The sequence below is a fragment of the Hylobates moloch genome, unplaced genomic scaffold (assembly GCF_009828535.3).
Source record: "Hylobates moloch isolate HMO894 unplaced genomic scaffold, HMol_V3 SCAFFOLD_1, whole genome shotgun sequence".
NCBI lineage: Eukaryota > Metazoa > Chordata > Mammalia > Primates > Hylobatidae > Hylobates > Hylobates moloch.
In genome coordinates, this window is record NW_026652276.1 from 14,496,135 (window position 1) to 14,521,520 (window position 25,386).

The 25,386-nt window shown below is 39.4% G+C and overlaps 1 protein-coding gene and 2 long non-coding RNA genes across 3 annotated transcripts in view; 2 read left to right on the forward strand and 1 right to left on the reverse strand.

Moving 5' to 3' along the window:
• The window catches only part of COL4A3 (collagen type IV alpha 3 chain), a 127,387-nt gene that overhangs the window by 33,408 nt on the left and 68,593 nt on the right, over window positions 1-25,386 (reverse strand). Inside the window, exons 16-31 of the mRNA XM_058437764.1 lie at window positions 25,123-25,167; window positions 24,798-24,851; window positions 23,570-23,611; window positions 21,318-21,402; window positions 20,079-20,114; window positions 17,266-17,430; window positions 14,690-14,782; window positions 14,112-14,207; window positions 11,217-11,287; window positions 10,221-10,403; window positions 8,079-8,247; window positions 4,691-4,783; window positions 3,623-3,727; window positions 1,261-1,358; window positions 563-713; window positions 107-220 (exon numbers count right to left, since the gene is read on the reverse strand). Of these exons, the coding sequence (XP_058293747.1) occupies window positions 107-220; window positions 563-713; window positions 1,261-1,358; window positions 3,623-3,727; window positions 4,691-4,783; window positions 8,079-8,247; window positions 10,221-10,403; window positions 11,217-11,287; window positions 14,112-14,207; window positions 14,690-14,782; window positions 17,266-17,430; window positions 20,079-20,114; window positions 21,318-21,402; window positions 23,570-23,611; window positions 24,798-24,851; window positions 25,123-25,167 (1,600 nt within the window). The remainder of the gene's footprint in view (window positions 1-106; window positions 221-562; window positions 714-1,260; window positions 1,359-3,622; window positions 3,728-4,690; window positions 4,784-8,078; window positions 8,248-10,220; window positions 10,404-11,216; window positions 11,288-14,111; window positions 14,208-14,689; window positions 14,783-17,265; window positions 17,431-20,078; window positions 20,115-21,317; window positions 21,403-23,569; window positions 23,612-24,797; window positions 24,852-25,122; window positions 25,168-25,386) is intronic.
• On the forward strand, window positions 1,578-16,512 carry LOC131383301 (uncharacterized). Its single transcript, XR_009213235.1, has 3 exons — window positions 1,578-1,669; window positions 12,432-12,573; window positions 15,756-16,512. It is a non-coding gene; the product is annotated as an uncharacterized LOC131383301 (long non-coding RNA).
• The window catches only part of LOC131383300 (uncharacterized), a 37,424-nt gene continuing 33,946 nt past the window's right edge, over window positions 21,909-25,386 (forward strand). The window contains exon 1 of the long non-coding RNA XR_009213234.1: window positions 21,909-22,016. This is a non-coding gene — a long non-coding RNA (uncharacterized LOC131383300). The remainder of the gene's footprint in view (window positions 22,017-25,386) is intronic.

The following is a 25,386-nucleotide window of genomic DNA, read 5'->3' on the forward strand; positions in this document are numbered from 1 at the left end:
GTCAGGACTTGTTGCTGGACAGTTCCCATGTTAAGCAGCAAAGCACAGAGCAGGAGTCTCATGTCTCCTGCCCTTCTGGTGGCCAGTTTTGAGGCCCTCCTCCTACCTTGTTGCCCTTTCAATCCATTTAAGCCTGGAAGTCCTTGGGCTCCCCTGGGACCCTCTATGCACCTTCCTGGGGGTCCTTGTTCTCCAGGTGGTCCAGGCTGCCCTGGATCTCCTGCAAAAGAAAGCACAAGTATATACCCAGGTACTAGAACTTAAGGTCTTGGTATTGCTGTACCAATCATTCTTCTGTTAACTTTTTTTCCACCTAAATCAGATCTATATTTACTACCATTAATATGCCTTTTCTAGAGGGCACTCATTAAAAAAGAAGGAAAGAAGGAAGAAAGGTAGGGCAGGAACATTGGATGGGAAAATAATTAGGCTCCACAGATTCTATTTCTTGAACTAGAAGTTTTATTTGAGAATTCTTCATCCCTAGAACACCTTCACGTTCAGTTTGCTGCATTTTAGCAGAGCTCACAGTGGAGAAAAGTAATGACACTTGCTATTGTACCTCGTGGTCCATCAAGCCCTTCATTTCCTGGAGTTCCAGGGAGACCTGGAAGTCCAGGGAGTCCAATTTCTCCATGTTCCCCAGAATTGCCTCTTTCTCCTGGAAAACCTGGTGTTCCTGGTCCTCCAGGCATGGCTACTGCTGGTTCTCCCTATAGCACAGAAATTATGTTATTACTATATAGTGCTTCCAAATCTTCACTGATAATTGACTGGTCTCTGTTATGGAGGCTGTAAGTCCCTGTTGCACAGCCACCAACATGCCATCAACTTTCCTTTTTGAGCTCTAGTTGCTAACTTTTCTATAAGATTATGTTTAATAATACTTCAGGATATGTAGCCTCCACTTTTTCAGAAGACTGTGGGATTGTCTGTAAAGAGAAAAATCTAAATGTTTTTACTTTTGATAGTTTTTCTCATAGCTAACCACATTTCTTTCTAGAGTTTGTCCCATTTTAAATACTCTGAGTGTTTATGAAACCATTAAAGATGATATCAAGATGAAATCTGCATTCTGGCACCTTATGTTTTCCTTTCTAAAATAGAAGGTGATCCAGAGAAACATTAAAAAAATTTAATCTTCATCATCTACAAATATATTGATAATTTCTACATCTAGAGTGCTCTGCCAGGTAGGTGCATACAAATTGGCCAGTTATTGGTCACCCGCCCTCTCTGACAGTTTGAATTTTTGCATACCTTGGCTCCTGGGAGGCCTGGCTTTCCAGGTAACCCAGGCTCTCCCATTTTTCCAGGACAACCCAGTGATCCTTTTGTACCTGGAAAACCTTGGTCTCCTACAGAGAAAAAACAATAAACATTGTTGTAGGATTAATCTTATTGAAATATTCTGAGCAGTAACTCTCTTATCTCTCAACCAGCTAGAGATGCTTTTATGAAAATTTAAATGATAATAAAACCAACTGATAAATTAGCAATTTTTTAAAAGTTCCAAATCAAATTACATTGGTTCCCATTTGAAAAAATAACTTTCTCTATTTTGTTGTTTTAGTAGGGCTATGATTTTGATTCAGCAATTCTTCAAACCACTGATGCTGGTTGACCATTTGACTTTCTTTTTGAAGTATTTTTTATATACAGTGTACAGGTAAGTGGATTTTTATATATGGATATATTCATGTAAGCATGACCTAGATTAAGACACAGAGCTTTTGGCCAGGCACGATGGCTCACACCTGCAATCCCAGCAGCACTTTGGGAGGCCAAGGTGGGTGGATCACTTGAGATCGGGAGTTTGAGACCAGCCTGACCAACATGGAGAAACCCCATCTCTACTAAAAATACAAAAAAAACAAAACAAAACTAGCCAGGCATGGTGGCACATGCCTGTAATCCCAGCTACTCAGGAGGCTGAGGCAGGAGAATCGCTTGAACCCCAGAGGCAGAGTTTGCGGTGAGCTGAGATAGTGCCAATTGCACTCCAGCCTGGGCAACAAAAGTGAAACTTCGTCTCAAAAAAAAAAAAAAAAAGATATAGAACTTTTTCAGCACTCCAGGTAGCCTTTCTCAACAGGGGTTGCTTAAGAGAATTAAGTCCTAATGCCCTATAGCATCCATTGCATACAAGGGATTAACTTCTTATGCATTTATAGTAGGTGAATTGAGAAAGAGGTCAACACATTTTCTATGTTCTCTGGTTCAGAAGAGGAAGGCACGGTGAAGCAATGCTGCATTCAGAGAGTTTCTTCATACCCTAATTTGGCCAATATTTAATTTGCAGTTAGTTCATGGAATTCATTAGGTTCAGCTGTGAAATTGTAAATCTCCACTTTCAAGGAGCTCTTGGGCTAGTTCTGGTTCCCATAGTCAACAGTCTTCTTCCAGAGAGTCAATACCTAGAGTTACAAAGTAGGGATGTAATTTATTAATGCAGGGTCCAAGAAGAATGAAGTACAAATGTGAGCCAGGCTCCCTTACTTCACAGATCATTAGGAAGAAAACCAAGAAATTGGACTCAAAGCCATTCTTGAGACTCCATGAGAAATGTGATTATGTTTTCCATTTCAAATACTCATAAATTGAAATCAATATTCTCATATTTGGGCAAAATCAATGTATAATAAACACTGATAACATACTAATCCAAGAGCTGAAACACCAAAACATGGATGCTATTTTTGACAAACATTTTAAATAATATCGTAACAAACATGAAATTGTCATAAAACTTGCAGTTCTATGTGAGAATCCAGGGACTCAGGTTACTCATATGCCATCCTGGACAGGACTTTCATGTACTTGTCAGTGGGCAGGCTATGTCATTGTGTGAGCTCTCAGCATCTAGATTTTTTTGGAGTGTTTCCTCTTGGAGGGGAAACAGCATTTTTTTTCCTAAAGGAAAATAACTTCCATAATTTATTTTGGAGTGTATGGGAGAAATCAGCTATTTGTGATTTAATAGTTCCTTTCTTATAAAAAAAAAAAGAAATGTATACATGTAAAAGATGCAGGCATTTATTGAGAAGTATCAAAAATGTTTTTAAAATCCAACAATCAAGATTCACTATTACCATTTTGGTGAACTTCCTTCTAGTTGTTTTCTATGTGTTTTAAAAAATGCAACTGAAATGAAATTGCGTATATCAATGTAAATTCTGCTTTTTCACCTAACATTATTATAAGATATTTTTCCATTTATGGCTCTTTGAAAACATTTTTTTTTTTTTTTTTTTTGAGACAGAGTCTTGCGCCTCAGCCTCCTGCGTAGCTGGGATTACAGACACACAGCACCACACCCGGCTAATGTTTGTATTTTTTAAAGAGATGGGGTTTCACCATGTTGGCCAGGCTGGTCTCAAACTCCTGACCTCAAGTGATCTGCCCATCTCAGCCTCCCAAACTGGTGGGATTACAGGTGTGAGCCACTGCACCTGGCCAGAAAACATTTTAAAGAGTATTATGGATATTTCCTATTTTACTCAGTTTATATCTTATATCCTATTTATATCTTTATATTGCATTTTACTCATTTTATTTATACATGTGTACATCTTCTAAATATCCACAATGAACTTTAAGTTCGAAAAAATTTTAAATTTACCCTTAGGTCCAGGAGGCCCAGGAAATCCAATTCCTGGAATTCCTGGTTCACCATCAGGCCCTGGAAGACCAGGATCTCCACATTTCCCCATGGATCCAGGGATACCTTAAAAACAAACACACGTATGCATCTCCACATCAGCAACTTTCCTTCATCTTGTTTAAAAGAAAATGTCTAAGTTCTCTGTGTCGTCCTATCCCTTCTGCACACTAAGATTTTTTTTTGGAGACAGAGTCTCGCTCTGTCGCCCAGGCTGGAGTGCAGTGGCGTGATCTCGGCTCACTGCAAGCTCCATCTCCCGGGTTCACGCCATTCTCCTGCCTCAGCCTGCCGAGTAGCTGGAACTACAGGCGCCCGCCACCAGGCCCGGCTAATTTTTTTTTGTATTTTTAGTAGAGACGGGGTTTCACCATGTTAGCCAGGATGGTCTCGATCTCCTGACCTCGTGATCTGCCCACCTCGGCCTCCCAAAGTGCTGGGATTACAGGCACAAGCCACTGCGCCAGGCCACAAAAAAATTTTTAACACAACCCCAATCATATGCTCCCCCTCTCTGTCCCTATCCAATGGACTAATCTTTAGGAACTGCAAAGAATTTTGTCAATATAATTTAATTCCTAACAGGAAATATTCTAGATGTCTTGAACTATGTAAGTCTCCCTCCATGCATGCAAAACTCAGTTTTAGATCACGTTGGCAAAGACATTCAGTTTTCAAATGAAGATGCTATGGAAAATATCCTAATGAATTGCCAGTGGGCAAACATCACTTGCCCCCCACCAAAACTCCATAAATGTTTTTCTGCTCTAAAATTCCTCTTAAGTAGTTACATCAGTTCTCCTCTGGAATCTTTATATTAGAAGCACCAGTGAGAATAACTTGGATAACCTCAAGAGAACTACAGCAAGTCCCCAGCCTGCTTGCTTATCAGATAAGACACTGCCCTGTGCTCTCTTTTGGAGCCAATGAATACATTTTTTCCTTATAATGAGGACAGTATTTTTACAAGAGAGTCAGGGTGTTGTGTGTGTCTGATGCCATGCACCAGATTTGGCAGAGGGTACTTACCAGGTGGACCTTGGAGGCCAGGATGGCCAGGGGGCCCTGGAGGTCCTGGTGGGCCTGGAACTGGTGTTGAAACACTGAGTTCTCCCCTAGGGCCTTAAGGAAATTTGTGGTCATAAGATTGGGGTATATAATGAAGCTTGTCTTAGATGATAGGGGAAAATATGATTATAAAGGGTTTATAAACATATCCCAAGGAAAATAAAAAATAACCTCTGTTTTCACAGGCTTCAAAACTAGCTTAAGGATGACCAGCCCATAGAAGCTTTCTTATTGAATCAACAAATATTTATAAGTTTAGACAATTGTCTAAACTTTGTTTCAACCCGTTTCCTGTTTACTCTGAGATAACTCACAGATGATAGTCCTAACTTTACCCCCTTACATTAGGATTCGAGACAAGTTCTGTTTAGAAATAACTCCAAGAACAGTTATTGTATTTTATTTCACATTGAAAATCAGATTTGCTTCAGCCTCAAAGAATGTGTTTATGTAAAATTAAATGAGCGCTGGTAGCGAGCTGCACTTTTTTTTTTTTCTAAAAGGGAACTTAATAGCCCAACATGCTGGTCTATTGAAAAGAGCCTATTCCAAAAAATTGATAATATGGAATTAAGTTTAAACTTTGGTGAATACTGATAGGATACTTATTTATTGGGTGGTTAGTTTCCACAGGAAGGCTATTGAACAAAACAGTAAGTTTTGATATGGGCAAGGCTGACGTGGGTTTGTGAACTTGGATACTTTTCTTAACCTCTCTGATAAGTTCGTCATCTGTCGCAGGGGAAAGAATGCCTACCTAGCAGATAAGGACACGAGATAATATTCTGACCACAGTGGCAAACATTAAAAACATGTTTAGTGATAAGTGTTGTCCATATAGTCATTTCTTTATAGAAAAAAATAGGTTTACAGTATGTGATGGGACAATTTTGATAATAATATATTTTATGACAATGGAGTCCTTTAGTAAAGATTCACACTTAGAAATAACAGAAGAGGCCGGATGTGGTGGTTCACACCTGTAATCCCAGCACTTTGGGAGACCAAGGTGGGTGGATCACTTGAGGTCAGGAGTTCAAGACCAGCCTGGCCAACATAGTAAAACCCTGTCTCTACTAAAAAATACAAAAATTAATCAGGTGTGGTGGTGTGTGCCTGTAATCCCAGCTACTCAGGAGGCTGAGGCACGAGAATCCCTTGAATCCCGGAGGTATAGGTTGCAGTGTGCCGAGATCACGCCCCTGCACTCCAGCCTCGGTGGCAGAGCAAGACTCCATCTCAAACAACAACAACAACAACAACAGCAACAACAACAACAACAACAGCATTTGGTGATGGATTAGAACAGAGCTAAATAAACTTTTGCTGTAAAGGGCCAGATAGTAAGAAATTTAGGCTTCGTGATTCAAGTCTACTCAACTACTCAATTCTGCCATTGTAGCATAAAAGCAGCCAGAGACAGTACATACAGGAGTGCAGCTGTGTTCCAGGAAACTTTATTTATGGATACTCTAATTTGAATTTCATATAATTTTCATGCATCACAAAGTATCATTGAACATTTTTTTCAATCATTTGAAAATGTGAAAACCATTCTTAGCTTGAGGATCATACAAAATGAGGCAGTGGGCTGGACTTGAACTGTGGTCCACCACTGTTTGCTAGTACCTGGATTAGAACAGCAGCCTCCTTCGGTCAGGCGTGGTTGCTCATGCCTGTAATCCTAGCACTTTGGGAGGCCGAGGCAGGTGGATCACCTGAGGTCAGGAGTTCAAGACCAACCTGGCCAACATGGTGAAACCCCATCTCTACTAAAAATACAAAAATTAGCCTGGCATGGTGGCAGGTGCCTGTAATCCCAGCTACTTGGGAGGATGAGACAGGAGAATACACTTAAACTTGGGAGGCGGAGGTTGCAGTGAGCCAAGATCACGCCATTGCACTCCAGCCTGGGTGACAGAGCAAGACTCCATCCCAGAAAAAAACAAAACAAAACAAAACAAAAAACAAAAAAACCCAGCAGCCTCCAAATTAAGGTGCAGATAAACATAAATATTTGTTTATTTAATATATAGAGAAAGTCATAAAATAAGATTTACATACATATGTGGACAGAAATGATGTATACATTTATAACATATAATGTAAGGTTGTGCACTCAAAAAGTTTTACCGATGAGGGAAGACACTATAAAATGATTTAGAGGTTTACGGGGTCTCACCCTTTAAAGTGATTTTGTTTGTTTGTTTGTTTGTTTATTTTTATTTATTTATTTTTGAGACAGTGTCTCAGTCTGTTGCCCAGGCTGGAGTGCAGTAGCATGATCTCGGCTCACCGCAATCTCCACCTTCCAGGTTCAAGCGATTCTCCTACCTCAGCCTTCCAAGTAGCTGGGACTGTGGGTATGTGCCACCATGCTCAGCTAATTTTTGTATTTTTAGTAGAGATGGGGATTTGCCATGTTGACCAGGCTGGTCTTGAACTCCTGACCTCAAGTGATCTGCCCGCCTTGGCCTCCCAAAGTGCTGAGATTACAGGTGTGAGTCACTGTGCCCAGCCTAAAGTGATTTTAGAAGTAAAACATGACCATGGTGGCATTATTTGCTCAAAACTGTCAGTACCATGCTATTCTGACCTTCAGCCACACTCCTGAATCCAGAACTATGGCCAGTATATGTATATCCCAAAAGTTACCTAGACTTTTAAACTATTATCAGATCAGTTTCCTTTGTTTGTCTTAGATATTTTAAAGTTTTATTTGTAACCTGCCTATTGAGTTATGGATCAAAATCAACAAATTTGTGGCTGGGCACAGTGGCTCACGCCTGTAATGCTAGCACTTTGGGAGGCTGAAGCAAGGATTGTTTGGGGTTGGGAGCTGGAGACCAGCCTGGACAATGCAGCAAGATCCTGTCTCTACAAAAAATAAAAATAAAATATAAATTAGCTGGTCGTGGTGACACACGCCTATACCCACAGCTACTCAGGAGACCAGGCGGGAGGATCTATTAAGCCCAGAAGTTTGAGGATGCAGTAAACTATAATTATGTCACTGCACTCCAGCCTGGGCAACAGAGTGAGACCCTGTCTCTAAAAAAACGCAAAAAACAAATTTGCAATAATGCTTAGGATCTATTCATTTCATATATATATATGTAATAGATATAGAATATGCTAGGAAATTTCGGTTGAATTGCCCAGTAATGGAGAAAAAATGAGTTTTCTCTAACATACCCTACATATTCTTTCCTGGTATCTGTGAGTCGACATATTCTATTCGTTAGAAGCAAGTTTCTGTATTTTCCTTAGTCTTGGAGAAACTTTGTTAGCTCTAGAAGCCATCAACCCACTCCATTGGAAAACAGGACTGGAAAGAAAACTAACCAACCGGCTTCTCCGGGTGGTCCAGGGGCTCCAGGAACTCCTTGCGTGCCCTGAGGACCAGGTTCTCCTTGGGGTCCATAGCCAGGTGGTCCAGCTGGTCCTGCAGGTCCTGGGGACCCAGGGGAGCCAGGATCCCCTGGAGGACCTTGGTCCCCCTTCTCACCACTCAGAGCCTGTGACAACAGGAACGTGTTTGAATCGTGCTTCATTCCAGTATCTTCTTACAACAGGTTAATCATCCTCTAAATATGAATACCAGTTGGGTTGTCATTAAGATCTTAAATTAAAAGCATTTGGCATTTGATGAGAATTATTACTAAAATAAGAGCACTGCAAGTTTCTGCCATTTTGTGTCCTTTGGAGTTTAGCAACATTTTTTGAACTTGGAACTGTCTTGAGTCCCACTTGAGATATCTTACAATGACGAGTCTCCCATATGATAATAGCCACTAAAACTATGTTCAAATTGACCAATAGTTCAAATGACTTTAGCGGTGCTATTCATGATAATGTTACATTTCTGAAATAAAATGAGCACAGCAAACCTTTATTTATGGTTTCACCAGGTATTTTCATGACAAAGGGGATTTCCCACTTCCATTTTCTCTCATAAACTGTCTAGTTTTTAAATCTTCATATGCTATAACCTTGAAAATGATTCGTAGATTTAAAAGAAATTGAATTTGACAAACTAATTTAAGCCCTCTTCCTTCCCAACATGGCCCTCTGAAATAAATTTGACTCAATTTTTCTTTGTTCAATATCATCAGATGGCTAAGTGGTCTGTCTCCTTTTTTAATGACAGGGTGTAAGACTCAACAAATCATCATCTTGATTTTTCTCTCATTTACTTTATGGAGCATCTTCACCAGAACTTATAAAGAAAAATTAGTGAGATGCAAGTAGGGACATCACACAAATTCTCTTAATACTAGACCATCAGAATTCTGGCACTGTCACTTTATAAGCATAACTACCACAAAGTGAACAGCCTGGGACTTGGCCAAGGCAGGGTCTGAGAACTGCTGGCACCATAGATGCTGCCAGCCAAAAAGGGTTTTGTAGTCAGAAGCATTTAGGAAAGACCAGATAGCTTATCTTCATGTGGAAGACTCACAGTTCATATTCTGATATTAAAGGGTCTGTAAATGAATCTTTAAATTTGTTTACCAAGTTTCTCCAAACCTCTTCGAGGTAAGATTTGTTTTATTGGATAACACAGGTTAGCCCTGGGAGAAACTGGTATTTCATAGAATAGTTTGGGCAGCATCCCTTGCAAACCTCTTGTAAATACATTATGATGACATTTTAAAATAAATCTTAGGGCTGGGTGCAGTGGCTTACACCTGTAATCCCAGCACTTTGGGAGGGCGAGGCAGGCGGATCACCTGAGGTTAGGAGTTTGAGACCAGCCTGGCCAATACGTTAAAACCCTGTCTCTACTGAAAATACAAAATTAGCTGGGTGTGGTGGCACATGCCTGTAATCCCAGCTACTCAGGAGGCTGAGGTGGGAGAATCGCTTGAACCCGGGAGATGGAGGTTGCAGTGAGCCGAGATTGCACCATTGCACTCCAGCCTGGGCAACAAGAGCAAAACTCCGTCTCAAAAAAAAAAAAAAAAAAAAAAAAAAAAAAAATCTTGGTAGATATTATGTCAGTTAAATATGTGAGTAATTCTCTCATGAAAAGGGATTAAATTTCCATAAAATTAAGTAAGTGACAAAACATTTAATCTCTTTATTTGACTACCATACCCCTAAATATGCTGTCTTCTTATGCATTTATTTTTATTTAAAAATATGGACATTGCCCCAAAATATTTACTACACTTTCCACCATACATCATTTTCTGAACTTTTCCACAGACTCATTTCATACAAATATGGAACTGTAATTTGTGTATGAGATAGGGTCATCATCAATGTAGAATTTTGATTGGCTGAAATCACTGAATGCTACCTATTTATTTTGTCAAAATACTATAACTCTTTGCTTGGGTTATTCCTGCTAACTTGAAGATGCTTCATTCTGCAGTTAGAGCGATGAACTGTGCTGAGCAGCCAATCATTTTGGAAAAGAAATCACTTTATCTCTTAACTTCAGAGTATTTCATTTATAGGGAGGGTAAAGTTGCTAAATACCAACCAGTTCGCCTTTAGGTCCTGGTAATCCTTTCACTCCCGGAGTTCCAGGAATTCCATCCAAGCCCTTTCTCCCAGGTTGGCCTCTGAGCCCCGGGTCCCCTGGGGCACCCACTTGCCCCTCAGGCTGATGTGTTTCACCTTTTTCTCCTTTAAGTCCTGGGTCACCCTGGGCACCTGGGAAACCCTAGGGTAGTACAGAAATGAATCTGCATTGTAGTTTGATAGAATTCTTCTTGTGTCAATCTTAAAAACAGTGTGGACAAGAACTTTTCAATTTTAACATGAATTTTTTCAACACACTCTTTGGTCCACAACTATTATTTCAAGCATTTTGTTTGTTTTGCTTTGTTGTTAACTTCCAAAACTGAAGAATAATTCAGTTAGATAGTATAATTCAAAACAATACACACAATAATATAATTCAATACCATAGAACAATCACCATAATTCAGGTTATGTTTGAATATTGGTAAATTTTAACAAGCCTCTCTGAATAATTCGATCTAAGTATATTTATCTATAACTTTTTGATTCACTATGACAATCAAGATTCTAATTTTTAACAGACTTATTGAGGTATAATTTATATACCATAAAATTTCTCCTTTATAAGAGTACAATGATACTCTTATAAAGTATAAGAGTTCAATAATTTTTAGTAAATTTATAGAATTATGCCACAATCACCACAATTGTGTTCAAACATCTCCATCTCTCTCCCAAGTTCCCTCAAACCCATTTGCAATGAACCTCTGTTCCCACCCTCAGCCCTAGGCAACCACTAATCTGCTTTCTGTTTCGGATACCATTTCAAACTGTTTATAAATTCATTAACTCATTCACTTAATCAGTCACAGATTTATTCATTTAATCAACAGGTATCTATTAAGTGCCTACTGTTTGCAAGGCACCAAACTGATAAGTGTGTTGCAACCGTATTTCTAGAGTGTGCAATTTTTCAAATTGAAGCTAAAGATTTAAAAACATGAAATCTTACTGGAAATCCTGGAAGACCTGCATTTCCTGGGGACCCTGGGCTTCCTTTCAAGCCAGCTGCACCTTGTCTTCCTGCAAATCAACGAATTATTAACTAACTCCTCATTGAACACCAACTCTGAGTAGACAGGGTAATACCATGTATGAAGAAAATAGAGTGTTTTCTTGTGGGGAAAGAAAGACAACTTCTATCATAAAACATAAGTGCAATAAGAGAATGGGCATAAATAACAGAACAAGAGATCATGTAAAAAGTAACTCAGATCTTAGCTTCTTAAAATTTTATCTTCATAATTTTAAGAATTTATCTTTATTTTTTCTGAGTATATATTACTTTTAAAAGTAATAATATGCTCATTATAAGAAAATTATGCAGAAAGAAGAGACTAAAAATCACCTATAAATCTACTACCAGAAGATAATATTTGCTAAAGTTTAATGTATATTAATGATAAATTTTTATATCCATAAGTGCATAGGACTCATATACACACTGTTTTGGAATTATAGTATACGTATGTCAATAAGTATGAATTTATAGCTTCGTTTTAAATGGCTGCATGCTGCCTATTGTGTTGGTGAGCCATCATTTATTTAGCTAAATGCTGTTTTTAGCCATTTAGACATTAGGTAGACATTTTTCAACTTTTAGCTGTTGTAAACAATGCTTTGAAAAAATGTCTCCGGGTGTTTAGCTCTCCAAATTTATCCAATTATTTCCTTTATAATAAATCTTTAAAAGTATCATGGCAGAGCCAAATGGTCACAAACTTTTCTAAGGTTTTGAATGTTTCTTGCCAAATTGCATTTTATTGTACAATTTTATACTTCCCATAGGTATTTAAATATCTCTGTCAAGATGATCCCTTTCAATGACCTTCTGGGTGGGTCTTTGGTCAGTTAATCAACACATATTTATTCAGATTCTATTTTTTGCAAGATACTGAGCTGGGGTGTATCTTTTTATAGTGATCCAAACCGTTTTACTGCTTACATATCTTCTTTGAGCTGCACCTGGATAGGCCAAATGTAGAGAAACTATGCAAAATGCAACAATGCAATGAGTGGTCAGCATCAGTGAGCTGCTCACCTGCTCACCCTGAGCCAAAGACGAGACTCGAGAAGAGTACAGGAAAATAATGATTTTTTATCTTTTATTATTTTTCCTCCTTATTTCCCTCCTTCATTTTCTTCCTTTTGGTTTTTGTTTTAATAGAACATTTCCCCTGGATATTTGGATACTGAACAGGAGTAACGTGAGGAACAGCTCCTACCTACCCCCTGCCCCTTCTCTCACAAGCCTGTGAGTCAGGGCAGGGGCAGCCACTGAAAGTAGCAGAGGCCTTCATAAAGGAGAAGTGAGTGGGATCTGAGGGGACAAAGAATCCCTGCCCAAGTGCACGTCATCCAGTGGCTGACCACAGTGTCCACGGTTGCCACCATTAGTCTTTCATCTTTGGATTGAGACCCAGTCTCCCAGAAGACCCTATGCCAATGCAAATGGCTACTGGACGGTGATAATGTATAATATTCTCTATCCAGGTTGCCAGGTAGACCTTTGGATTAACTCCCCCAAAGCAGCTCCCTAGGAGACAGATGACAGCACCACAGTCAGGGGATGCAGGCGTGGAGGGTAAGAGCACACCTCTGGATTTAAGTTCAGTCTCTACCACATTATTAGCTATGCCACCTGATGCCTCGGCTTCCTCATCTGTCAAATGGGGTTAATTATAGCACCAACCTCTAGGGTTGATGTGCGAAATAAAGGAACAGAGGCACATAAGACCCTTAGAACAGTGCCCAACACACAGGCCAAGGACTCTGTAACTTCAACTCTTAGTGGTTAATGATACATAATTTGATGACACTGTCTGAAGACCAAGGTGCTGGTGGCAGAGTCAGGACTATGGGTGGTAGCAAGGGAGAGAGAGGCCCTGTGTAGACAGGGGAGTGGCACAAGGGGCAGAGGAACCCAGTCAGTAAACAGAGACGTTTTGTACTTCAAAGTTTTGCCCATAGGCAGTTCCATAACTGAAGACGCGGAGGTCAAAAGCAGAGGTGGTGACAGCCGGGAGTAACCGTGTGGTGCGGAGAGTCCTGGCCCGGCACAGAGTTGTCAAGAGAAGGCTTGTGAATCATCCTTTCTTTAAGCCTCAGGACACTGGCTATAAAATGTTGTGTTTTTTTTTTTTCCTTTCAAAATTTGACTTAGTGGCTATTAAAAAAAAAAAAAAAACACCATGAGATTTTAAATAAAAATTCCAATTCCTTTCTTCTCATGAAAACTTGGAAGATTTATTAATGCAGGGCCTGACATGTTGCACAGTAACAATGGGCTGAAGCCAAGTGCCCGCTGGCCGTTCAAATGTGCCCTCAGTTTGTTTAGTGCAGTTCTGCAACTCTCTTGTCCCCAGCACTGAGGATGTTGCAATTTTTTAAATAGCATTTGCATTCTTAGGAAGAAAGTGAAATACTACATATTCCTGTGAATCTTTTAAAAGTAGGAACATGAAAAAATGGACTGAGTAAGGTTGTGTCTTTTGAGAAAAAGAGGGAGAGAGCATATTTCTTTATGGAGGAGAAAGAGGGTGTGTGTTTCATGCAGCTGCTTCACTGCCTTCAGTTAACTGCTCTTCTCTTGTAGGACTCTGTGTTCACAATTCCTGCCTAACACAATAATTTGCTAGGGGTCAGCAACTAAAATGGAACAGGGAAAAATACCAACTTTTCTTGGATTTTGGCTGACTTTATGTTAATAGAATATATGTTTTTGAAACTCGCCCTCCAAGTTCATCTAAACCACGTTGTGACATCCACCAATCTAATGCCTTTATTTTCTTCCAGTGTATTGACCCTTTTGTGCTTGCAAAAACACTTGCATGCAAATGGTTTGTACCTGGGATTCCTTTTACACCATGTAACCCTGGCAATCCTGGGAGACCGGGAGGCCCTGGGATATAAGGGCACTGTGTACACAGGAGGCCTGGTTCTCCTGCAATGAGAGTATACTAGCATTACTTATAAAGCTACACCGGGTCCTCAGAAAGAACAAGTATTTTCCAACCACACTATCATTTATTACATTTAAATATTTTATGTAGTGAAAATTATCTAGGACATTATACATATTAATTTAAAAATTCATCTATTATAGATCCGCTTACTTTAATGTTCTGAGCTATACAGTTCTTCTGAAAGGGGAAATTCCAAGAGTCTAACATAAAACATCTATTTCAGTGTTTCTTTCCTTGCATGCAGGCAAAAACTCACATTTTAGGGATATCCAACAATTTATTGCATGGGTGCCAAATAAATTATTGATTTACAAATAAATGAATACTTTTAGCTAATGGAAAATAAGTCATCACTGACTGGTAGCTATTTGGGATCATTGTTATCTCAGGGGGAAATGTCAATGATAATAATGACAATGAAAAAGGCTTATCCTAATACAACACTATTGATTGAACCAACCTTTGGGCCCGTCAACTCCTGGGATTCCTGGAGACCCTAGATAGCCTGGCAGTCCGCGATCTCCAGGTGGACCCTTGCGAAAAACGATGTCACCTATAGAGATAAGGCACCAAAGACAATATTTTATTTGTGTTTTTTTCAATTTAGCAAGTATTGTAATACATGTATTATTTAAAATGCACCTCTCTCATCTTTGTATTGGAAGCCTAGTCTTTAGAAGTTTATCTGCAACTGAGAAGGCATGGTGAGCAGCTCTTCCCTTCATATTACATAGATGTGGTATTTTTAAGGTAGTTGATCTTTGAAAGCTCATTGTATAATTTTTTTTTGTCACAGAATCAACCTATTTTATCTTACTTAGTTGTTTCCAATTATTCCAAGTTGATATGGTTTGGCTGTGTCCCAAATCTCATCTCGAATTGTAGTTCTATAATCCCTGTGTGTCATGAAAGGGACCTGGTGGGAGGTAATTTAATCATGGGGCGGTTACCCTCATGCTGTTCTTGTGATAGTCAATGAGTGCTTATGAGATCTGATGGTTTTATAAGGGGCTTTTCCCCATTTTGCTCAGCACTTCTCCTTGATGCCATCATGTGAAGAAGGATATGTTTGCTTCTCTTTCTGCCACGAGTGTAAGTTTACTGAGGCCTCTCCTGCTGTGCTGAACTGTGTCAATTAAACCTCTTTAAATTACCCAGTCTCAGGTATGTCTTTATTAGCAGCATGAGAATGGACTAATACACAGACAATCCCTTCAGCATCTTGAGGCAAAGGATCAACTCTTATTCTGGATATTTTTGGATATATTGTATTTTCCTGATATACTGTAGATGCTTAATATATACTGAGCAAAAGAAAAATGGATTCCGACTCAGGGTATCAACTGTTTTCTCTTTGTTGCTTGTCCACATCAATTGAGTTGTCATCCTTAAAGCAGGTCTCTAAGAAAGCTCTTCTCAGCTTCCACATTATCTGCTACTGTAATGTTGCAATGAACAGCTAATTCTCTTAAACTGGTTAATTGTGTTCAGTAATCTAATTTTTGGCTTTGCCATTTCAATTACAGGTTGAAGGCAATGGCGATGAAAGTAAATATTTAAAAACAGTACCATAGCTGTCCCAAATTTCACAAAAACAAGGTACCACTGGAAACATTTAATTTCGTTGGAACACAGAAGAATGACCATTTTGTGATCAGTTTTCTGCGTCTTTAAAATACCTGGAAGGTCATCTTTAAATGGTACAATCTGATAAAAGTTTAATACTTAGTGTAGACTTGTATGAATACTTCTACATTCATACATTTTTGTATACTTATACATTTTCGTATTCAATGAATGCTTAATTCAAAAAATATATGAGTACCTACAGTGTTCCCCATGCTACATACTGGGCTTAAACAGTCAAGAAGACACAGTCTTTGACCTCAAAATACTTTGATTCTTGTAAGGAAAACTGACAAAGACAAAGATAAGGCAATGGGAAAACTTCTACAGTTGGGATAACCTTGGAGGTTACAAGATGTGGACTCACTGAAAGCTTTCTGCTGGACTTGAACTTGAAGCTGCAATCTGAAGGGCAGACGGGTGTCACTTAGAGAAGGGAAAGTAGGAAGCAAAGACCCCTGGACAGAGTGTAGCAGGCACAGAGGGAGCATGACACCTCCGGGAGAGAGCCGCAAGCACCTGGGCTCAGATCCCAGCTTTAGCTTCATTAGCCCTGTGAACTCTGTATGTCAGCCTTGACATAGAAAAAAAGAGGATACTAAACCTCCATCTTAAAAGAGACTTGGAAGAAGCTGGGATTATAGGCACACCACCACACCTGGCCCCAGAAAAGGTATGTTAAAATATAAAGTGTGATCTATATGTTCATGAGGACCTATTGTACCTATGAGCCAACACAGAATGCTAAGTGGCTCTCTAGAGGGATGCAAAGGAAAGGCTCCCTGTGTAAGAACCTCTGAGCACCACTTGAAGTCCAGTGGGCCACACCTCTGTCATCTCTGACCCCTTTACCTCATAGCATGTTGCCTTACACCCATGCAGCACACCTCTGGCCTACTGTCCTGGGGCTTCCCTGCTGATGCTAAGGCATGGGACTTCCTGGGAACCATGCAGACACAGCCTGGAAGTGGGAGGATGGGAGGTAGGGGGCTGCTCCTCTCTTGGGGGGGAAATCTTTGACCCATGGGAACTAGGAGCAAATGGATAAATTCTTGCCTCTTTCTCCCCTGGCACAGGCTTCTTAGAAGATAATCTCCAGGGCTGAACAGGCAGTTGCATTTGGTCAAGGCCAACTTGATAGCCACCCATCCTTCCCCATGTCACTCTCTTTGTCCCTGCCTCCTGCTCTGCTCTCTGACAAACTCGGGCTAAGACTTTGCTGCATTTGTTTAGTAGTCATTGCATCAGTTTCTTTCACAGACAGTTAGTGAAATGAAGACCATCAGAAAGGTAACTCATAAAAACCACACAGACTGATGGCTAAGCTGTGAGGAGGGTTTGTTGCCCATGGTTTGCACACATCTGTCATTTGGCACTGTACACAAAAGGGGTCCCCTTCCACATCTTTACCTGGTGGTCCTGGTGGTCCCGGTGATCCTGGAAGGCCTGGTGAACCAGGACAACCTGGGGACCCAGGAGTCCCCATGGCATCCTTTCCTGGGTGGCCTCGTTCCCCTTTAGTTCCTTTCAAGCCTGGCCATCCAGGGGCTCCTCTGAGGCCAGGCCTTGATGATCCTTGGAGAAAATAATCATTTCTTGTATTTTACATTTTTTCCTGATTAATACAAATTTATTTTTTAATTGCAGGAGTGATATAATTTTATTTATAAAAATTGCACAATGGAGAGGTACATAACACATATAAAATAAAAAAGTGAATATCCTTGCTTTTTTCATCTGTGGCCTTGTTAAATAACCACAGTACAGCAAAGTGCAGAACATTCCATTCCCATGAGAAAATTTATTACAAGAAACTGAAACAGAGTGTGGGATGTACTGTAGTCTCTTTATTTAAAAGGAAGTGAGGAATACTTCCATATATGCTACTTTTTAGATTTTTTTTATTAGAGACTAGAGGATGCCCCCAGTGCCCAAAATGAGAGAGAAAGTTGTTAAGTGGACTTTATTCCTGCCAGTGTCTTAGACATAAAAGGGTGTCATGGGGGATAGTCCTCTCCTGGGAAAGGAGCCATGCCTGGTGGCACGAACCCCACCCTAATCTTAAAGTGGTGAGGATGTAAGGAGGGGACAGTCTCAAATCTCTATCCCACAAACAGCTTAACTATTAAGAAGAGAGATGCCACCAGCAAAGGGCTGAGAAACCAGCCAGGATAATGTCTGATTATGTCCTATTATTTGAACACAAAGAGAAATCTTCTGATTGATATCCATTTCAGAGCTTTGTATTTTTAAATCATATTTTATTTTGGCATATTATATTTGTACTAATTTATGGGGTACATGTAAGATTTTGTTACATGTATCGAATGTGTAGTGTAATGATCATGTCAAGGTATTTTTGAGTGTCTATGACCCATGTATTTATCATTTCTGTGTTGAGTACATTTCATGTCCTCTCTTCCAGTTAATTTGAAATATACAATACATTGTTGTTAACTATAGTCACCCTACTGTGCTATCAAACATTAGAATTTATTCCTTCTATCTAATTGTATACTTGTACCCATTAACCAATCTCTCTTCACCCCTAACTCCATCAAAAAAACTCTTAGAACCGATAAACAAATTCAGTAAAATTGCAGGACATGAAATCAACATACAAAAATCAGTACCATTTTTTATGCACCAATAATGAAATAGCCAAAAAAGAAATCAAGAAGGCAATCCCATTTGCAGTAGCCACACGCGCACAATAAAATACCTAGGAATACATTTAACCAACAAGGTGAAAGATCCCTGCAAGGAAAACTATAAAACACCGGTGAAAGAAATTGAAGAGAACACAAGCAAATGGAAAGACATCCCATGCTCATGGATCAGAAGAACTAATCTAGTCAAAATGACCATACTACCCAAAGCAATCTACAGATTCAATGCAATCCCTATCAAGATACCAATGCCATTTCTCACAGAAACAGAAAAAACAATCCTAAAATTCTTCTGGAATTAGAGCTTTGTAATTTTCCACTCATTGGCTTCTTAAAGGAGCCTGTTTTTTGTTTGTTTGTTTGTTTTTCTGTTTTTTTTACTTAGGGGCCTGGCAGGGGGAAGGAGGTCTTCCTTAATGTCAGAGCTCTAAAATATCTTTTTGCCCCATTCTAACTATAAGAGATATCTACTATTAACAGTTTGAGGTATATCTTTCCATGCATATTCAGGTACATATAATATTTATCCATTTCTGTATCTTTTTTTAATAGTGGAATTATAGTATACTTACAGTTCTGCAGTCTGCTTTATTCTGATTAATTTTCAAAATTATGAAGTAGTATAATACACAACATCATATAAGAAAAATATGATCAGTGGCAGGGCACTTGCCCAGTAGTTTATCAAATTTTGCTCTTTTTTCTTAGTTTTGTTTTCGTTAAAAAGAACACACTACAGTTATACTTGATGAGTCCCTGTGGACCACCCCGATCCAACTCTTTTTCCTCTCTCAAAAGGTAAACACTCTAATAAGTCACAGACAAAAGTTTAGAACTTTACGGAAAAAGTATAATGTAGGTATCCTTATGCAACTTGTGATATGTTATGAAAACTATCATTTTCAACCAACCTCATTACCATGACATTGTTTTCTATTTCTGTACCTCCTCTGAGTTTCAAGGCCCCTGCTCATACTTCAAAGTCACTGTAAAAATCTTGGACAATAAGGCTTTTACAAATAGTTAAAACTGCTGAGAAGAGAAAAAGAGCATTTCTGTATCAGTTTGTATCAGCTCCACTCCTTCTTCCACTAAAATTGCAAAGATGACAATTTAAGAAGCTGAAAACACTGTTTTATTTTATTTTGAGATGGAGTCTCACTGTTGCCCAGGCTGGAGTGCAGTGGTGCCATCTCAGCTCACTGCAACCTCCGCATCCCAGGTTCAAGTGATTTTGCTGCCTCAGCCTCCCAACTGTCTGGAATTACAGGCGTACGCCACCAAGCCCAGCTAATTTTTTTGTATTTTTAGTAGAGACGGGGTTTTGCCATGTTTGCCAGGCTGGTCTCGAACTCCTGACCTCAGATGATCCACCTGCCTTGGTCTCCCAAAGTGCTGGGATTACAGGCGTGAGCCATTGAACCCAGCCTGGAAATACTTTTAGATCAGTTAATGAAACATTTGTCTTATGTAAATAATGCAAACTTAATAGAGAACAGCTTATTTTCCTTTGTAATAGCATTTCTATTTGTACCCCAAGAAACATGGACATACCAGGACTTCCAGGAACTCCGGGGGGACCACTGGGACCTGGGAATATATAACATTAATTAATTGCTTAGAAAGATATAAATGCTATCCCATCCACTTTTGAAATCTTGGGCAACAATATAATGATAGTTAATAATATAGTTTTCATATTTTTTTCCTACTCTCACCTAGACAAATATTAGAAATTTTCACTTATTTAGACAAGAGAAAACTAATCTTAGAAGTCTAACACTCAAAAGTAAATCATGCCACCTTATCATTTTCACATAATTCAGCAAAGATTTACTAAGAGCCTGCTCTGTGTTCAGCACTTTGCTGGAAGTGTAGACGCCAGAAAATCAAACAGTGCTGGAACATCCAGGATAGCAGTTTGTCTTGGTGTTCCATCATAGATTGCTTCCACCTGTAATATCCTGGGGGTTATAATTCCTTTATATATACATGTGAGTGATTTACAGTAAGTGTACCAGATTTTTAAGAAAATCTATATCAATATCTGTATTCATCTGTCCTTTTATTTAAATACACTGGGAAATTTTATTCTTTTAAGTAAAATTTTCCTTTGAAATCTTCTTCATATCAATAATTTGTCTAGATCAGTGGCTTCCAATCCTGACTGCACGCTGGACTAGTCCAGGGAGTTTTTACAATCTTCCAGTGTCCAGAGCCCTCCTCCAGACAATGAAATCAGAATCACAGGGTGGGACCTTGACGAGGCCATTATAGAAGTTCCCAGGGTTTTCAATATGTAGCCAGAGATGACAGGGATTGGCCTAGAACTTTTGGATTTCTCCAAAGTGATACAGTATAAGTACATGTGACAATAATTCATGGCATCAAGGACAGATCATTGCTTCAAGAGTCAGGAAACCAGGGTTTCAGTTCCCCCTTGCAAATCTCTGTGTGAGTTTGTTCGCGGTCTCCATTTTTCCCTTCGTAATCCCACTGAGATTGCCAATGCCTTGCACTCCCTCCTCCTGCCCTCCAGCAAGTGTTTCCATGACAGATTTGAAATTTATGCTTTGCTACATATAGATAATTTAGTTACCTTCCTGGTATACCACCTATGAAATAAAAATATGAAGAGTAGGAGACATCAAAAAATAACACCTCTATGAAAATGAAGAGATCTCCCTTCCCTTTCCTCACCCATGTCAATTCCATAAGCACATGCTATTTATTACCTTGAAAGAAAACCAGAAATATGTTCAGCAAATGCTTTGGGAAGAAATTTATTCTTACCTTGTGGGCCACGAGTTCCTTTGGGCCCTGGTGGGCCTGGAATGCCTTCATCTCCCTTTTCCTGGTATGTGTCATAATATTCTATCTTAGAGGAGAAAGAAACGAATACAGAGAAAGGATAGCTATTTATGGACAGCTCACCAAACATAATTACTTCAGTTTCTTCATTTTGGCCCAAAGATGGCTTCCTTGTTTTCCTGAATTCATAGGTTTACATGTTAGCAGATATACGATAGTCATGCAAATGTACGTGGAAAATTTAAATAAGTAGACCTTTGTGGTATCACAGTATCAGATATTTTATGGGCTTTCAATTAGAAATACATTTTATGATGTGACTCAGGTTACACATCCACATTTATATGTACACATTCATACATACCTATGTATGTGTGTATTTGTATAGAAAAATTAAAGTTTCACAAAATAATGACTTATCATTACAACATGTGATCAACCCTGATACTTTTTATTCTATTCTACTTCACTTTTCAAAAATGCTGGTCCTGTTGGACTGAACTTATTTCCATTCTGGAAGTGTATGGAACCCACACATCAAAAAATACTGTATTTATTGTTTCTTTAAATTCCAGGGAACCCTTGACCTGCAAGAATCGAGGAATATTGTTTCTGACATGCTCAGTGGACCTACTGCTGGTGTTCTTAACCATTTCCTTCCTAAGTGGAATTTCTTCTGAGGTTAGTAGAAGCTGCAGTTATATGGAATTGAATATAAGAAAATACACAGTGAGGAGTGCTAAGAATTCCTCTGAAATGTAGTGAAAAGGTAGATTTCATTTAGCATTCAGTATATTTATCTTGAAGGAAAAAAGGTGGAAATATCAAAGGTTAAAAAAACAAACCTCTTTGTTTTTTCATATGCTAGATGGATCAATTACTTTGTTGATTTATTTAACAAGAGCCTTGCGGTTAAGCAATATATATAAAATCACAAAAGTATTATATTAATAATATAACATAATAATGTCCACCATGAAATCTGTAATGATATGCATGCACCTACCAAGTGATGGGCACAGTGCTAAGTGATTTCACAAAATAGTTATTTAATCTTCCTGGCAACTCCACTAAAGTATTTTGGGACTGCTATAGTTTGAATATGCCCCCTCCAAAATTTAGGTGTTATCAATGTGATAGAAGTAAGAGGTAGGGTCTGTAGGAGGTGATTAGGCCATGAGGAATTAATGGGGTTAAGGCCCTATTAAAAGAGGCTTCGAGCAGCGTCAGGCCAGCTTGCCCTTCTGCTTTCTGCCATGTGAGGATGCAGCCAAGAAAGCCCTCACTAGACCAAGGGCCAGCATCTTGATTTTGGACTTCCCAGCCTCTAGAACTGTGAAAAAAATTTCTGTTCCTTACAAATTACTCTATCTCAGGTATTCTCCTGTAGCAGCACAGAACAGACTAAGACAGGGGCTCTATGCATCCAAATCATTTACTTTCAGTGTAAAGATGCAGATTTCCAGGCCTCACTCCAATTCCTGAGTTACATTACTGAGCATGGGGGTCTGAGAACTGCATTTTTAACAGGATGCCCTTTCCCCTCATGACCCTTTTGCCACCATGTGCCATTTTGTTTAACCTGCATGACCATTCGTGACAGCCTTGCTTGGCACACTGAATGTGAGAACCACTGTTTTTTGAGGTAGGAGATGAATGGACACCAGCACTCAGTCCGGGTCCCCTTTCTCCTTTTCTTCAGCTGCAGAGTCACAGAATATAAAATGTGGCTGCTCTGCAGTTAGGAGCTGACATGAAATACATGTCCGCTGGGAAGGGGAGCACTGCCTGCTACACAGAGCTTGGGCTGGAATGATTGCTTTTTGCTGACCATATATTAAATCCGTAGCTTAGCTTCTGCTAAGGAGTTGTCATAACCTGGGCCCAGGTGGAGGGGAGGAGAAGCTGACTTCTTCATCCCTTGTTGCTTCACTGTCCTCCTCTACCCTGAAGGTGCAGGATCACCTTGGGCCTGGGCTGCCTAGACAAAGCTTCTCTTCTCTTCCATAGCCCAGCATGGGCATCACTAGTGCCTTCCAGGGACCAAATAGAAATATTTACCCCATGGTCAAAGGGACACATAGTGACCAGCTACTTTCTTCCCTGGTTTGTTAACAAGGTAAATGTTACAATCTCTCTCACACAGCTAATGAGAGACACTGATTCAAAATTTCCTTGCTACTTTAAAGAACTTGATCAAACATAGCATTGATACTGTCTTTAATCACACTTACTGGACCACGGAATCCTGGAGAGCCAATATCCCCTTTCTGTCCCTACAGTGAAAGACAATTACAAATTGTGAATATGTTCACCCAAAGTATTTACATATAAAAAGCAAGATGTACAGTTAAAATGGACAATATATTGATATTTAGATATCATGTACAAACCAAATTAAAGTTAAAGGGACACTGACTTTAAATTATTTTCCTGGAGAGCCCGTATCGGAGTAAGGAATCCCATCTACAAGGTTGTACAGAAGTTGTTATTGCCCTGGTGGTTCTCCAGGTTTCTTTCACAACACCATCTGCAATGCTTGTTCACGTTCATTGCACATTCCTGTGTTCGCACCCAGGTTAGAGGTATGTATGCATTTCCAAGTGTCCCAGCTGTAACAAACCCCCTTTCCTTCAAGAAGGCATTTCAGAATTCTACTGGAAGTGATACTATTAAAGGGTAAATCTTGACTCTGCACATATACCTACATATATAGCCATGTGCCACATAACAATGTTTGGGTCAATGATGGACTGTGTATATGATAGTGGCCTCATAAAATTATAGTATCATATTTTTACTACACATTTTCTATGTTTAGATAACACAAATACCCACCTTTGTGTTACAATTGCCTACGTTATTCAGTACAGTAACATGCTGTGCAGGTTTAGAGCCTAGGAGCAACAATCTCTGCTATCTAGGTTTGTGTGAGTACACTCTATGATCTTTGCACAATGACAAAATCACCTAATGGTGCGTTTCTCAGGACATATCCCTGTCTTTAAGCAACACATGACTACACCTGATTTGAAAATGTTTGTAACATATTGTCAGAAGTGCAGAATACAGTTCACAACTAATTGATCGCGACCTTTCAATGTATCATGACTCAGATTAAGACTTGTGAACTCTAGCCTACGCTTGATCTCAAATAACCACAAACTTCCTACAGTTGTAGTTCTTTTTCAACCTCTTCCTCATGGAAAGCTGGACTCTCACTTGTCCTAAGTCAGACAGCTTCAAGTACACAGCACAAGTTTAATATCTTTCCCTCAAGAACACCCTTCAAATGTTTAAGTAAAGTTGCCACATCTCTCTTTTCTTCTTAACAGACCTAGTAGGGTATTTGAATGAAGTCTGTTATTGTAGTCCTTTGTACTTAGGTCCAGGGTTGTAGGTAAAATTAAAAGCATAGGCAAAACCCAACCTATTAAAATAGGATATTAGGGAGAGAATTACCTTAATGCCATCTTCACCCGTTAATCCAGGGAAACCCCTGTTACCCTTGACTCCCTAAAGAAAAGAACAAAGGGAAATGGGTCAGAAGACACAGGAGCCAGCTGCTTCTGGGGGGAGCAGGTGCAATTTGAACTCCTCTGAAACAAAAGAATGTGCTCAGATGATCTCTCTTCACAGTGGAGATGTAAAACCATGATTCCCAATGCAGTTTTTAAAAGCTGTAAGCTTTTTGTTTGTTTATAACTATTTAGTCACTTTAAAAATCCTTCTTCAGCTAGTAGGACTGACATTTTTACTACCTCCGTGGGCCAAATCAAGTCTATACCTCATTTCCAGGGAAGCCAGGAACACCATCTATTCCGGGTTTTCCCTACAACAAAAACAAATCAAAAACATCACATTTAATAAATATGGCTAGCTTTACAAATATGGAAATCTTAAGTGATATGATCATCTCCTCTTGACCTCAGGCATGAAAAGTCTGAGTAAAGATCTTCACCCAGGTGTTATAAGGAAAAACTGTTAACCACAGAATACACAATGGCCCTCTCTTTCCAGGGAAAGCAGAAGCCAGTCAGAATGGGAAACT